General features: G+C 36.2%; 1 protein-coding gene across 26 annotated transcripts in view; it reads right to left on the reverse strand.

Annotated features, from left to right (window-relative positions):
• Window positions 1-17,400, reverse strand: part of DLG2 (discs large MAGUK scaffold protein 2) — a 2,016,902-nt gene that overhangs the window by 773,366 nt on the left and 1,226,136 nt on the right. For 2 of the 26 annotated variants that reach the window (XM_060303842.1, XM_060303838.1), the window contains exon 1: window positions 4,116-4,319. The exons of 22 other annotated variants lie outside the window; for them this stretch is intronic. In XM_060303842.1, the coding sequence (XP_060159825.1) occupies window positions 4,116-4,220 (105 nt within the window). In that variant the 5' untranslated portion in view covers window positions 4,221-4,319. Of the gene's footprint in view, window positions 1-4,115; window positions 4,338-17,400 lie in introns of those variants that run through there. 2 more of the 26 variants (XM_060303835.1, XM_060303840.1) reach the window with 2 other exon arrangements.

Consider the following 17,400-nt stretch of genomic DNA (forward strand, 5'->3'; position numbering starts at 1 on the left):
GACAGGATGTACTAACTGTTTGCTAAAGAAATTAACATGTGCTTTAAGACTACAAAACATTTGGGAAAGAATGATTTATTTGTTTTGTTTGTAGTGGCTTTGCAAAATATCTACAGTTGCTGTACTATTCTGATCATAGATATATATATGTGTATGTATATGTGCAATATTAAGTTACAATTTTGAGAAATGCTATGAAGAACTTTCACAGGATAGGATTCAAGTGTGCAGTACAGATGTATATGTAACTATTCATTTAATGTTTGTCTCATCCATTTGAATGTAAATGCCCTCAGGGTAGGGTTTGAACTTGTGCTATTTATTGCTATATGCCTAGGCATATTACACAGTTTCTGATACATAGAAAGTATCTGATAAATATTGGTTAAGTGAATGATCAGATGGAAAATGAACCACGATTACACCATTAGTAAGTACCTTTACTATTCCCTTCTACTTGGAATGCCCTCTTCCACCATCATGACTACATATCAAAATTCTATTTGATCTTCACAACTCAGCTGAGATACCCTTCCACGAAGCCCGGCACCCCTTTTCTTAACTCTTATGGTAATTCATGGGTACTTAAGGGACTCAACACTTTTTATCTGGTGTTAGAGTGATTTGTGTGTCCATTTGAAAATTCCCGGTGGGCAGAATTCCATGTAAGTATCCTCAGGGATTCTCTTGATTTATTCATTTTAGTATTTGAACCAATGCTTGGCAAGCTGCATGAACCTCACATTAGACCAAATCCAAACATGATGACTACCAGCGCAGGGAAAATCAACTTTGTTCATGGCAACAAAAGACAGTAAGGTACCATTTGGGCAAGGGGTAATGCAGTCTCTATTCCAAAGTGATGGTGTCACAAAGAAGTTGAAGTGTACCTTCAGGTCCTTATCCTGTGCCTAGGACCATGCCTAGAACATAGTAGGGGCTCAATAAAATCTGAGTGAAGTGAACGAACTAATAAGTGAATAGAAACACAGGCAAGTCTCTATGAAAATAACTACTAAATATGGGACAGTTTTTTACAAGCATATCTGCTCATTTGAGTGATAAAACAGCAAAGCCTTTGATTTGCTGATATACAAAGATACTGACTATCTAGAAGGATGCTCTTACCGTTCCATTGATGGAACTAATTTTTAGGACTTCATGAGAGAGCTTTTTCTTAGTCATTCATTCAATAAATATTTAGGTTACATTGGCCGGCACTTATGCTAAAGATGTGGGAAATTCTGCATTGCTGTTTTATACTCAAGGCTCTTGGGTCAAGAAGATGAACCTGCCTGAGAATCCAGATTTGATCTCCACCTCATCATTACAGGGGATGATCTGTTATGTGAAATCAAATACTGAAACTTCGAGAGTCTATAATTTGTCTTCCTTCTTTCTACAGAGTGTTTTGGGCAGTACACTATCCAGGTAACAGCTGCTTTAAGTTTCCCCTCTCCAGTGTATATTTTAGGCTGTATGTGGAGGTTCTCTGGGGAAGACTGTATTATAGCTTGAGATTTTATGTCAGGTTTATTATTAGTACACGGATCTGCACTGACTGAAAAACCACTTGTGATCTATGGCTTATTGCACACGTGAGAGATGGTCCAGACCATCTAGGAGGCTCTGTATTCTAATGATGTGTTAGTAATCCACACTCACAGGAGATGCACAGACAGCTTGTGAAGTTTTCAGGTCAGTGTTTCTAAGATCAGCTACATCAATGTATGTCTACACTTCCTACATACTATTCATTTCCAAGTATTTTATTTTAAAAGATAACCAGGTCTATTCTAAAGGAGGCAACTGATTGAGTCAATATAGTTTTTCACTTCCTTAACATGCTTAATGCATCATTGTAAAGATGTGTGTTTTAAGGATTTATTTGGATATTCTAAATAATGAAGGGCATCATTAGCCAAGAACGCCACATATTCATGTATGTATATGTGTGTGTGTGTATGAAGTACATATCACTGGGCTTAAAAAGTACATAAAATATGGAATAAATGAAGTCCTTTTCCTGAGATCTAAATTATATATTCTAACAATGAAATAAACTGAAGCTCAATTTAAACAGAATTATTCTCAACTGATAGTAATATTTTAATAATGTCTATGTTTTCTAAAAGCAGTCCTTGTAAAATTATGATGACAGAATGATACATTTAATGCAAGACTTGGAAGAAATTTGAGAAGAGTTGAGAGACTGGCAAGTTCCTAATACCTGCTGGAAAAAGATTTAGAGCAGTCAAAATGAAGCAAACCTGAATAAAACTTGAATACGTCTATGTGAATGCCTGCAGTATGGGGAAACAGACACGAGAATAGAAGAAGAGTAGCCCATGGACTATGGGAATTGAATCCAAGGCTACTTTTTCCCATAAAGGTCTATCTCCTGCACTAACACACTACCACTCCCACCATCACCCCATGGCAATGCTTTAGTCAAGGTTTATTGTTATCTCCAGATGTATCTGAATAGAAATAATTTTATGAGGTCAGTATAGACAAAGCTAGTGATGAAAACTGCCATGTAGTAACTAGAAATGCTGGAACTGGAGACTCTCATTAGTTGATTTCATTCATTCCTCACATGTTCACCAAGCACTCTTTGTTTTGCCAAACACTGTGTTAGACCCTAGGAATAGATGCTGCCTATATTCAAAGAGTTCGAGACAGGAAAATAAGAAAAGAAACAAATATCAGTTCCTTTCTCCAACTTACTTTCCTTTCCTCCTTAGCTCCAAGAAGTTACAATATAATTAGAGAGACAGAAAAGAAAATACTTACAATAAAATATGTTGGGTGATAAATCAGTGGTGCATGCAAGGAACCGAGATAGAAGAAAATAATTCTGCCTAGCCAGAGAAAGCTCTATGAAGGAGACACAAGAGCTTCACAAGGGGTATCATAATCTTCTTGTTAAAACAAAGGAGGAAGAGTTTAATAAAGATAGGAGAAGCAAACTATACACAGCAGATTCCAGTTCAGAGCAGAATAATTATAACTTAATCTGATTTAGAAAGCTTCCCACCATTAGTGTTTTAAATCCTTGCAAAAATTATATGTTTTATGTCTTTAACAATTAAGATCAACTTACAGAGATCCAATTAGAGAATAGTATTCAATGAGAAGAACTTTAAACATAGTACAGTCTTTGAAACAGGTGATTCCCCAGTTACAGAGAAAGATATGGCATCTGACTTGAGCCACTTGAAAATAACTTGAATTTCAAAGAAGATTGAATCCAACTATTTCTATGTCAGAAATAATGTTTTTCTTAAGGAATTCCAAATAATTTTTTGCAGGTCTTAATTTTTAAGAGTGTTCTCTTATTTCTAATAGATTATCTCAATCCTTCAAAATAGATCTATTTAAAGGAGCAAATATTTTTATATTCTTCTTCCAAGTCCCATTTACCCCACCTTAGCCTATCAAATGTAGCCAGCCTGGTTCTTCTAGTTGGATAATTATAAGCACAAATATTATATCTGCAATGGAAAACACAATGACACTGACTCAATTAATTGATTTTATATATCTATGCACTTTTTTTTTCTTTTTACAAATTTCTAAGCCATTTTTACAAATCTCTAAGTAGTATGTTACTACTAAAGGAACAATCGCTTTTCAGAAGAGGTTTTATGGTAGATTTTACTTGGATAAGCAAAGAATTGAAACATAAGAACTAACTTTTGGCTTCCTGATCTATGTATCAAACCCACTGCAAAAGATATTCAAGCCATTCTAAGTACTTTGGGGGAACCAACCAGGAAACATGCACTGTAAGCTGTTTCAAATATTAATATGAAGAATATCAATCTTGTGCCCTTTCTTTAGTACATGTTACTATTAGAACCTACTATCTTCAGTGGGATAAGTTTGCCTGGACCACTGTTTACTCTTTCTCACTGATCAATATTTGATCATATTAATAATTCAGATTTCACACAGAGCAAAAAGAGACATGTTTATCCCAAACAAGAACTACAGAGAAGATACCACATCTTTAAATACATAGAATACATGCCATTTATCTATAGCTATAAAGGAAAAAATAGGAGAAAAAGAAAAGAATCCCTAGGAAAATAAAAGGAAATTTTCCTTACCGGTATAAATGCATGTTGCATAGCTTGTTCACATTGTTTTAAGGAAGCAATAGTATCCCACAGAAGCTGATAATTTTCAGCCCGGGAAGCGCTTTGCCGCTGCATGGCGAAAGCTAGTAACACTCAAACTGAGCTCAAAGAACCCAGTTGAAGGAGGAAAAAAAACCCCTGCAGATCTGTTACATAAACTTCTTAATTAGATCTGCTACACAAACTGCTATCTTAAGACTTAAAAAAAAATGTTAATCAGAACATTTCTTTTGGGGGATAACTGGGCATGACTTGAACAGAGACAGATGTTTTCATTGGGAAGGATTTTCGTTCCCACACTTGTGAAAAGCAATCCCATCAGTGTTCCCCTGTCTTTACATGGGTCTGGCGAAACTGCACATACCATAAGTGTGTGGGGGGAAAGAAGTAGGAGGGAGAGAGATGTAAAAAAATATTTCCACCAGAAGATCTGGGTGGCAGGCCATGGAGGTAGAATTTCAGCAGCTTGTGAAAAGTAGTAAAATTGAAGGGGTGGGTTACATATCACATATATGTACATAGGCAGGTGTGTACACTTGTCGGCTCTGTGTGAAACACATGCGTTCTCACAGTGTCATTTAATATATCCAACTCTCCTCTCAGTTTAGTTATGATCTAGATGTGATATATTTTCCATCTAGAGAGTATTACTGCCTTTATTAACTACAGTTATTTATCTGGGATTATTTCTAAAGACTAGCCAGAAAGTTCGTGAGCATAAAATGCAGTCAAATATTTATATTAAAATTTAAGAGTAATTAGAAGGTCTTTCTTTTGTCTTCTATATTAGGTAAGAGTCACATTTATTTCTTCTTCCAGGTAGAATTTACATAAATAATGCCAGGAGAATTGAACCTTCACATATTCTTGGGACCTGAGAGTGGGCTACACATAATTGGAATGTGTTAATCCCAGAGAAATTGCTTGCACACTTTAACAAAAAAGGTATAAGCACTAAATAAAATCTGAACAACAGAATATAGCAACACATTCTGAGTGTTCCTTAACTTAAGCCTACAAGGTAAGGCTCTACTAACCTCCTCCCTCCCCCCTGCCCCACAGACTCTGTGGGATCCTTGAGGCAGGTGGTAATGCACCTTGTAAGGTGCTGAGCACTTTGAAGTTCCAAAGGAATCTATGCTCTCAGGGCTAGTTACACAGCCAACAATGGGGATATTTATTCAAGTATTTCTAGAGGTCAGGGGTAAACTGAGGGCAACACACAGCATAATGAATAAATTGTGCTTTTAATTGACCTAGAAAATCCAAGGAGTGTAAAACAAGGTACAAACTGTAGGAAACAGTGTGATAACATAAATGAAGGATTTTTGCTGTATTATTTTTAGAAGAGCTTCATGATTTGGGTTACCTAGTTTTTCTGCATTTGTACCCTGGTGATGGTGGATTAGTTCATACTAATGACTTGGTGGTGTGAAAGTCTCAAAGGCAAAGTTTTCCCCTTGTCTCAATTACTTTTCAATTTGGAATTGAAGGAATTGCAAGTAGAATTGATCTTTCAAAATTTCTACCTGGGCTAATTTGTAAGGAGATTGTTTTTCCTTAATATTTCATGAGTACACACCATAAGGTTATTGCCATTAGACAGTTTATTTTTCCATATTAATTCAACCAACCTTCTCTTTTTCTCATTCATGGTGTTCTGTTCAACTCACACCCACAGTCCCTCCTCTGCCTTCATTCCTGCCCTTATACTCTTCCATCTGCCCCAGCCACATGCTTCTCCCTCATGCACTGTCAACCAGCCAGCCCACAACTCCCAGAAAATATTCCTTCACTAGTAGATGTTCCATATTTATCAAACAACAGGAAAATAAAAGTTGTTTTCTAAGTTATCCTCCAAAATTCTAATCTATTCTTTCTGAATTCCTTGAGCAAATGTTCATCATTATTCCGGACCCCAACCTCTGGGTCTTCTGTCATGCCTTGGACTACTTCTATCTCTTGTTCAACAGATCCCTTCTGCTTTTCATTTAAGCAGCATCTTTTAAAAGGTCCTTCTTTCCTACTCTTTCACAAAAGGGTAGAGAATCCACAGTCTCTGCATGTAGGACCTCTACATAAAAAATGCCCCTGGAGTCATGCATTCATTCATTTATTTATTGGTCCAACAAGCATATCAAGCATCTCCCATGTGCTATACTTTTTCATTGTATTACGGGCAAATGGATATCAGATGTTGATTTTGTCTTTAAGGAACTTAGAGTTTAACTGAAGGGATGATACATGGGCACAAATCACAAAAAGACAAGTTAAAAAAGGATACGTGCCATAAAAGAGGTAGTATAAACTATTCACAAAACAATGAAAAAGAAAAGTTACATTAACTGGGAAAATCAGGGCAGCTTCCAGAAGATTTAGCACTTAGCTAGAGCTTGAAGTTAGGGTAAAATTTGGACATGCAGAGATAGATAGGGGACATTCCTGAGTAAGAAAAGGTAGAACAAAGGCACAGAGTGGGAAAGATCATTACTGGTGTTTTGGAAAGAACATGACACCAAGAAAGCTTAATACTCAAGATTGTTACTGGAGCCAAGTAACAATTATTGAATAAAATTATTACTCTTGAATAAAAAGTCAATAGCTTCCTATTCCTAATGCTAATCAATCTTAGCTTTAACTAATACTTAGAGCATCAGTGTGCATAAATTCGGGGAAACTAAACCTCATGAGATAGTAAATTTCATATATTTATTCCTCACTCTTTAAAATAGGAACACTGATATACTTTTGGAGGCTTTAGGTAGCTCAATCATTTAGGCCATATTGCTTAACTATTTAGTTTTTATTAGGTGCATATAGCATGTTTTGCACTCATGTCCCATCACTTCTATAAGTTCTAAAGTCTATTACCTTTGGTATTCAAATAGAGTCCACCACGAGTCTTACCTGATCTAATATTTGACATAATTCAATTTTGCTCAGTTTAACAAACATTTATTGAGCTCTACTATGTGCTAAGCACTGTGCTAGAAACACACAGTACAAAGATAAATATTATATAATTTCAATTCTCTGCTTCTTTTCAAGAACCACTCAGTGTGCATTTGCCTCTGCCCACAAAGTAGAATGTTGTATGTATTTTTTTTCCTGCCAGCACAATGTCTGATATGTCACGGCTGCCATTTTTCTGTTAAACCCTTAGTCACTAGGCCATATGTCCATCATATCTAAATATACTGCCATGCTCTAAATTAGATTACAGGCCTCAGAGTGTCTGAAAGTACCTTTTATATGGTTGGTACTATTGTCATGCTCAAAAGGTCTGCATTTGAATGCTTTCTGCTAGTGATTGGTTTAAATATAACTTCACGACAATAAAAATGGAGTAACAGGGCTTAGATTTACATTCCTATCTGGAAAAAAAAAAACTGAACAAAATATATGAAACAATGAGTTTCAAAAATGGACATCAGAGAACAAAAAGTAGTGAACTCTAAGAGACAGGAAACAAACAAGATAAGTCTTATGATTGCCCCTTTTACAACCTTGAATGTCTAGGCCACATTGCAGGAGAGTGGATCCAGTTGGAACCCAGTGGACTTGATGAATTGAGGATATAAAATTGGTTTGCTGGAGAAACCAAAGCAACAAGGAGAAATAGAGAAATTCATGACTATAGTTGGTGATTTTATTATCCTACTCTGAATAATTAATAGAATAAGCAGGCAAAATCTATAAGGATATAGCAAACCTTTACAAAACCATCCATCAAATTAGGCTAATATACCTTTAAAAAACATTTCACCCTACAACAGCATTCTTTTCAAGTGCTCATGGAACATTTACCAAGGTAGAACATATTCTGAGCCATAAGTCAAATTTTAATACATTTAAAAGGATTCAAGTCAAAGAAAACATATTCTCTGATCATAGTAAAATTAAGTTAGAAATCAACAATAGAACAATTTCTGAAAATTCCCAAAATATTTTACAACTAAATGACACACTTTTAAATAACCCATTGGTCAAAGAAGAAATCAAAAGTAAGTTAGAATGCATTTTGAACTGAATGAAATGAAGTCACAACGTATCAACATTTGTTAGATGTCTTTAAAGCAGTAGTTAAGGGAACATATATATCACTAAACACCTATATTTGAAAAGAAAGAAGGTCTCAAATTAATGATCTCAGCTTGCACCTTATTAAAATAAAAAAAATATAGCAAATTAAAATCACAAAGCAGAAAAGTTAAAAGATTAGAAGGGAAAATAGAGAAAATAAATAAAACTAACAGCTGGTTTTTTTGAGAATATCAATAAAATTTATAACCCTCTAGCAAGACTAGTGAGGAAAGAGAGAAGAAATAAATTATCAAAATCAGAAATAAGAGAGGTTGTGTCACTACGGATTCTGCAGCCATTAACGGACTAGTAAGGAAATCTCAGAAACCACTTTATGCCAATAAATTTGACACCGTATATGGAACAGACAAATTCCTTGAGAGATGTAAACTACCAAAGGTCACTCAAGAAAAATAAGTACCCTGAATAGCCATACCATATATCTATTAAAGATATGGAATTTTTAATTAAAAACCTAACCACCAGGAAACTCCAGGCCTAGATGCCTTCTCATGAATTTTATTTAAGGAAAAAAAAATAATTCTATACGAATTCTTTCAGAGAACTGAAGAGGAAAAAATACTTCACGACTTGTTTTTTGAGGACAGCATTACCCTGGTATCAAGCCAGATGAAGATATTACAAGAAAAGGAAATATTCATATGCCCTCATTAGTATATATGAAAAAAGTTCTAAACAAATTTTAGCAAATTGAATCCACCAATATATAAAGGGGGTAACGCATCATAATCAAGTAGGTTTAACCTCTGAAAATGACTTAATATAATTCATCGTATTACAAACATTTAAAGAAAATAACCAAACAACTAACCAACCATATGGTCAATAGGCACAGAGAACACATTTTGCAAAATCCAGTATCAATTCCTGGATAAGAAAAAAAAAAATCTCAGGACAAGATAAGGATGTCCCTTTTCACCACTTCTGTTCAGCATTGTCTAGAAGGTTCTAGACAGTTAACAAGTCAAGAAAAAGACATAAATATTGGAAAGGAAAAAATAAAAGTATCTTTCTTTATATTTGACATAACTGTCTATGTAGAAAATCTCATAGAATCTAAAGTAAACTTTAGAATTTATAAATGAGTTCAGCAAGGCTGCAGAATACAAGATCAGTATACAAGAACCAACTGTATTTCTCTTTACTAGCAATAAATAAATGGAAGGTGAAAAAAATAAATTTATAAAAAATATAAAATACTTAGGGATAAATTTATAAAACCACAAACCCTTCCTCAGTGAAATTAAAGACATATAAATGGAGAGATATGAAGTTCTTGGGTAATAAGACTCACTATTTTTAAGATGTCATACACTGAAAATTAATTTATAGGTTCAGTGCAATGCATACCCAGTCAAAACCCCAACAAAGTTATTTGTTTGTTTGCTTATTTGTTTGTTTTAGAGAAACTGACAAGCCAATTCTAAAATCATATGGAAATTCAAAGAATTTAGAGTAGCCACAACAACTTGGAATAGCACGGAAAAAATGGAACAGAATAGACACTCCAGGAATCAACCCACACATCGGACAGCAAACTGATATTCAACAAAGGAGCAAGGGCAGTTCAATAAAGAAAAGGTAATCTTTTCAACAAATGATGTTGGAACAATTAGCTATCCATATGCAAAATAACAAACTTTGATGTATACCTCTTACTACATATAAACTCTAAATAGATTATAGACCTACATGTAAAGCCTAAATAAAACTTCTAAAAGAAAACATAGAAAATCTTTCTGATCTAAGGGTTAGATACAACACCAAAAGCACAACCATAAGAGAAAAAAATTGAAAAATTGGACATCAACAAATGGGAAATTTTGTTTCTTGAAATACTGTTAAGAGAATGAAAAGACAAGTCATAGAATGCAAGCAAAACTTATAAACTATATATTTAACATAGGATTTGTTTCTAAAGTATATAAAGAACTCTCGAAACTCAATAATAAAACAATCCAATTAAAAATGAGCAAAACATTTTAACAGACACCATCAATGAAGATATATATGTATCAAACAAGCATGTGGAAGAGTATCAACACTGTGATTTATTAGAGAAATAAAAATTAAAATACACTAATTATTAGAATGAATGATATTAAAAAAGACTGACCATATCAAGAATTGGTAAAGATGTGGAAGACTGGACTTCTCATACACTGCTCGTGGGAATATAAATGCTACTTTCCCTTTGGAAACAGTTCAGTGGTTCTTGAAAATTTAAACATGTACCTAGCATGATTTAGCCATTCTACTCCTAGATATTTATCCGAGAGAAATGAAAGCATATGTTTATTCGAAGACTTATATGCAAATATTTATAGCAGTTTTATTTGTAATAGCAAAAAACTGGAAACCACAGGTGAGTGGATAAGTGAATTGTGATATATCCAAATAATGGAATACTATTCAGCACTAAAAAGGAATGACTTATTGATACACATAACACATGGATGAATCTAAAAATAATTATGCTGAATGAAAGAAGAGAAATAATATACACTGTATGGTCCCATTTATATAAAATTATAGAAAGTGCAGGCTAACCTATAGGGATAGAAAGGAGAAACTGGGAATGGGGAGGTACAATGGGCAGGGGGAGGGAGTTGGATGAAGTGATTACAAAGAGGCATGAAGAAACTTTTGAGGGTGAAGGATATGTTCATTATCGTGAATGGATGGTTTCATATGTCAAAACATCAATTTGTACATCTTAAATACGTGCAGTTCATGGAAGGAGTATCAATAGACTTCACTGAAGCCATTTTTTAAATTTCCTTAAAAAGTTCCTAGAAAAACCATCAGAAAGTCTCAATCTCCTGGACTTGATCCAAAGTGACAATTTCTGTTATCATTTAATGTTTTAGTCTTGTAGTTTGATCCATCTGCCCAAGGTGGAGAGGGGGTTAGAAAGCACTGACCTTCCCGCAGGAAGGGAAGCAAAGAATACAAAAAAGTTTAACTAGGGGAAAGGGCTGAGATTTCATATCCAGGGGCCTTACTCTTTGTTATGATTCTTGCCCTAATTAGCAGTAAGATCTTGGTTCAGTCATTTTGCTTTGACAAGCTTCAATTACTCATCTACAAAATACAGAAGTTAGATTCAATCATCTCTCAAGTGTCTTTCAGAGCTATAATTCAGTGATCTATGGATAGATTTTAATCCTCAACAATCCCATTTTTCTCTCAACTAAGCATTTACAACTATGGCCTTAAATTTAGCAAAAATATCCCATGCAATTTTGAATTGTACATTATCGTGTATGCTGATAATCTCTCTACTAAGACAGTAAACTCTTGAGGGTAGGCTCCTTCATCTTAACATTTCTGGTTTCCTCATAATATTTCACATTCAGAGCCTACATTATTGTAATAGTGACACTGTAATTGGTATTAAAATTATAAAGATAGAAATCTACCATTGTACTTCTTAAAAAATTACTTTCCCATGCAGCACCCATCTTATTCCCATGAAAGTATTATTCTCAATTTACAGATAAATAGGTCCACAGAGGCTAATGTAACTTGCTTCACCATGTACCAGCCATGTGACCTTGGACAAGTTCCTTAGTTTCTCCTTTGCTCCTGTTGCTCATGTATAAAATAGAGATGATAACAGTACTTATCTCATAGGACTGTTGAGGATTAAATGAGTTAATATTTATAAAACTTTAGAGCAGGGCCTAGCATACAGTTATCACTGTTATTCTTTGTGAAATTAACTTTATTTTAACTTATTTAATAAGTAAGAATTAAATAGTAAGTAATAAAGAAAGAAGACCTAAGATAAATTCATATTTTTTGGCTCTTTGTTCAACACACATTTGACCACTGATCGGAAAATACTTAGGTACTTGCAGATTCACCTTTCCTGACAACCACACCCCAGTCTAAGTGTGTATCCTCCTAATGTTCTTTCTCCCTGAACCCTGTTTCTTTCCTTCACGGTTCCTATCTTAATTTGGAATATATTTACTTATTTACTTTTAATCTCTAGTCTCTCCAAGTAAACTGTAGGATCAGAAAAGCGAAGCCAGTGTACAGTCAGCGCCAGCACAGAGCCTGGAACATCATAGACTCTTTCAGTGTTCACTTGATATTATTTTTATTAATAGGGCCTAAAATAGATAAAAGCATATTAAAACTTCAAAAACATATGTTAGTATATTTACCCAAATCTTCTGTATTTCCAAAGATCTCTGGTGAGTTTGGCCATGGCTCTTATCAAAAGCTCATATCTGACCCATTTTCTCCTATTTAAGAAGAGTGACACTTGTTTTTTTTGATGGGGTAAGACTCATGCGACTTTACCAAAATAAAAGAGAGCATGAACTTTTACTGTATGCAATAGTCTTCCAGAGGGCATGATATGACCTGTGGGATACCAGAATTCTTACAATAGAGAAGTGTGCTATATATTTGATCAGTCAGTCAGTATATTTCATATGTGCTTAAGAGATGCACGTCATTGTGGTAAAGTGCTATTCCATATACTCCGCAGTCTGGAATCATAAGCCCAGTTCTATAAGGGAGAGAAAGCAGAGGATCCCAGAGAAGCTGACTGAAGCAGGCAGGGCAACAGGTCTTCTTTGAACGTAGTTCTACCGAATGCCAGGTCACAGCATGTAAACCTCAGGCCAGAGTTAAAGCTAGGGCCAACCCGGGATAGAACTACGGGGCAGATCAAATCTGTCTTCCTCATCTTTGCCCACTTCAAGAGACCTCAGCCGTTCTCCTCTGGACTCTCCTGACAGAAGGAAAGCTACACAAACTCATTTACAGGACAGTATTAAGAATTTACTGTCTAACCAACAAGGACCTACTGTATAGGCACAGGGAACTCTGTTCAATATTATGTAACAACATAAATAGGAAAAGAATTTGAAAAAGAATAGATACATGTGTATGTATAACTGAGTCACTTTGCTGTACACCTGAAACTAACACAACATTGTTTTTCACCTATACTCTAATATAAAATAAAAGGTTAAAAAAAAGAAAAGAATTTTCTGTCTCCCCTCCACCCACTTGCTTTCTTGACTCCTTCTGAGAGCAAGGTCAATCTTATTCATCTTTTTACCCCAGGCCCTAGCACATTACCTAGCATATAACGAAGGAGAGCAAAGGTTTGTTAAATAAATGGATGGATGTTAAAAGCATTATACTTGATGTTTATAATAACAGGAATTCCTTATATGTGTAAAGCATATTTTGAAAGACAAAGCACTTTCACAGCTAGGAATTCTCTTTCCTTTTACTTTTTACCCTCTCTCTTTTTACTCATTTAAATATTAGTATGCCAATGGATACCTCATTTATATTCTTGGCCCAGATTTCTTTCCTGAATTGGATATCCTGCTGCCTGCTGGTCATCTGCACTCAAATATCTCACAGACATCTCAGACGGAAACGCCTTCAAACTCTGAGCTCTTATCCTCCTTCCTCCCCCTCAAATCTGCTTCTCTTTCATTTCCTCATCCGGTAAATCCCAGCTTCTTCCACTCAGTTGCTCAAGGCAGATGCACAGGAACCCACAATATCCACTTCAGCATGACCCTCCCGGCCCTGCATGGTCCCACCCCTTGGTCTTTCACCAATGTCATCTTGTGCTACCTCCCCCCACTCCTTTCCCCAGCCCCACAGGCCTGCTCCTAGCACTTAGGCTATGATGAAGTGCATTCTCATGTCAGTGCTAGTTACCCTGCCTCAAATCTTCTCCCACCTCTTCTCCAGAATTATCTCCCACTTATCCTTCAAATCTCAGTTCTACTGTGCATTGTAGGAGGCTTAGCAGTATCCCTGTCCTATACCCACTAGATGCCAGTAGCACTCCCCTCCCCGAGTTGTGACAACCGAATAGGTCTCCAAACATTGCCAAATGTCCCCTGGGGGGACAAAATCATACCCAGTTAATAACCTCTGCCCTAGACCTTGATCAGGATATTCCATCATAGATTTTCATAGAACCTAGTTTATAAATCTTTTTTGTGACTTCTAGATTATTGTTGGACTACCCTATTATGGACAGAGAAGAGTTCTTTTGTTTATCATTTTACACCTGTATGTACAGTGTCTAGTGATGAGATAGGTGTTTAATGAATGTATGTTGAATAAATGAATGAATTTGGTTATTGCAAAAACCTTATGGTGTATGTATAGACAGAATTAACACAGCCACTTTAAATTGAGGTAACAGATACACTGAATGGTTAAATGACAGGCATGCAAATCACACTATCAATAAATGGCTGATACGGGACTTGAACTTAGGTTTTAACACTCTCAGTTCTTATCAGCATAGATCAGTTTACTACCATTACCATTTTTTAACCTTCTCAGATTACTTAACCTCTCTCCCTTCCAAGTTCTCCACTGCATTTTGTCCTTGCAGTATGTGCAGTAGTGATATAGACCTAGCACTGTCTCAAAGGCTGAAATGCTCAGGGCCTCACAGTGGCTTACGGTGACGCCTCACTATGATGCTTTTTAAAAATCACGGCATATTAAATATAAGAGGGAGGTGGTTAGGGCTTCTCGTGTTGTAATAGGAATGCAAGAGGGGAAAAAAAAATCAATAACTCTCGGGAATGAATTTGCTTTTATGGTACTCTTAGCCTTGTGGTCCACTCTAGTAAACGGCCTAGAGAAAAATAATCACATGACAGGTTAAGATACTCTGATCTTAACGTAGGCATTGCCGAATTAACTAGAACGTGAAAGAACTTCTAAGGATACCTGATTGAAATCTTTTACTTCCATGTTGCTTAAGCATACCCAAGCAGAAAAATCTCAGCTGGAAATAGAAAGTCTTTTAAATTGCACTTTCAACATGCCTAATACACTTCTATTTTCCAAGGTTTTGAAAAGCAGGATTTATACAGCACAGTTACTCAATTTTTTTTTCCAAACGTTTTTTAATGGCCTAAGTGCTTTGATAGCCAATATGGAAGTAGCTGAGGGAGGGGAGGGTACACTGTTGAGAGGTAAACCTGACACAGAGGTGCCCTTCAGCCATGGAGAGGAACTGTGTTGGTGGGCTTTGTGGTGGTAGAATCTCCTTACTGGCAGCAAAGGGCTTCTCCTCTGCAAGCAATGCCTATTCTTTCCCAGCTCATGGAAGAGGCAGAGAGGATAGATAGTTAAGAGTATAAGATCTGGAGTCAGATCTCCTGGGCTAGAATCCTAGCTAGACTGCTTTTTAACTAACTGTCTGACCTTGATCAGGTTACTCTACATGCTGGACCTCAGTTTCCTCTTCTGTAAAATGGGTTTGAGAATGGTATTTATGCCATGTGGTTGTTGCGAAGATTAAATGAGTCGGCTTATGTGACTAACATAAAATAAGCACCCAATAAATAATCATTAGCTATTAACTTTCTTCTTTACCTAAACATATTTTTATTTCTGTGTAATGCTAAGCTCTGTCCATATGTCAGATATTTATCATTTCACTAGTTCATAAGCACTTCAAGAATCTGATCTCCATTACCTTTTCTTCATCATATAAGTATTTCATTTGATTCTTAAAACAATCCCATGAGGCTGGGATGGTTGTGCCCATTTTACAGATAGGAAACTGAGACCCAGACTGATGTACCTGTGATTATGCAATTAGATAGTGGCAGGGACAGGACTAAAGCATTGGTCTTTTAAGGAATATTCTTTTGCTCTGTTAACACCAAAGAATGTTTTTTACAGATTCACTTCTTGTCTCAACTCTTTTAAGATATCAAAATGGCCCTAAAGTAAAGCTCCCTGGAAGTTTGCCCTCTCATTTCCTTCCTCTAATCGATACATCTCCACTGGGTAGCAACATCTTTTAGTCTGTTTGCATACGTGTCTCTCTGTCTCAGCCTCTCTCTCCTTCCCTACCTCTCCCACTCCCTTTTTTCTCTTTTCTTTCTCCCTTATCTCCACCTCTCTCCTTTCCTCCCCCTCATCTCTCTTTCTCTCTCGTTCCCTCTCCCACACACACGCGCACAAGCACAAACACTCAGAAACATCTTATTGGTCTATTTCACATGGAAGGAGAGGGTAGTATTAATAATGACTTTGAGGTTTCTAACTTATGTGAGACAACTGGGGTCAGGTGAGAGCCAATAAGAGGTAAGCCTGGATTACTAGGGCAGGCAAGGGGCAAGGATTAGATGAAAAAGCAAAGGAGGGCTTCCCCGGTGGCGCAGTGGTTGAGAGTCCGCCTGCCAATGCAGGGGACACGGGTTCGTGCCATGGTCTGGGAAGATCCCACATGCCGCGGAGCGGCTGGGCCCGTGAGCCATGGCCGCTGAGCCTGCGCGTCCGGAGCCTGTGCTCCGCAACGGGAGAGGCCACAACAGTGCGAGGCCCGCGTACCGCAAAAAAAATAAAAAATAAAAAGCAAAGGAATAGAGTTTGGATTAAGAAAAACTAGTATAAAGAAGGAGACAGTCCTTGATTCTAGTAAAGCTTATAGGCAGGGAACAACAGCAATTAATAAAAAAATCTTGCTGGGGGACAATAAGTGGGTCTGTGTCTGCTGCATTAATTATTTACTGAGTAAATTTGGGAAAATTAGTTAACCTTGCCAAGCCTCAGTTTCCCCTCTTGTAAACTGGGAATCATAATAATGAACAATAATGTTATCAATCTCTTGGGATTATTGTGAGGATTGAATGAATTACTTATACATAACACTTCTTAGAATAAGTAATAATAAATAAATGTTGGGTGTCATCAATATTATTATCATTATCATTAATACCATGAATGCTATCAGGAAGGAGAAAGTACAGAAGGCTTCCAGGGTAAGGATGATAAATATCTGTTTGATACTTTAGGCAATAAAAATCTACAAGGAGAGAATAATTTTTATTGAAAGAATATTTACAGCTATTTGTTAAGAGACTAGAGAGGTAAGTACTGCAGATGCAGGGAGTTCAGGTAGGATTTATTTACAAGAACCAGGTGATTTTCTGCTAGAACAAGAGATAAATCCAAGTCTCAGAGTCATGGAAAGCATTTAATCTCAGCGCTCATGAGGTTCTGGCCTATTCATCCCAAAATGAAGTTGCATATGGAATGCTAATACATCAATGGCAAAACCCCCAATTAAATGAACTAAATCATTTGAAATTATACTATGAAGTCAAGACAGTAACAGGTAAACTGT

Source organism: Globicephala melas, chromosome 8 (assembly GCF_963455315.2).
Source record: "Globicephala melas chromosome 8, mGloMel1.2, whole genome shotgun sequence".
In the NCBI taxonomy this organism is placed as follows: Eukaryota; Metazoa; Chordata; class Mammalia; order Artiodactyla; family Delphinidae; genus Globicephala; species Globicephala melas.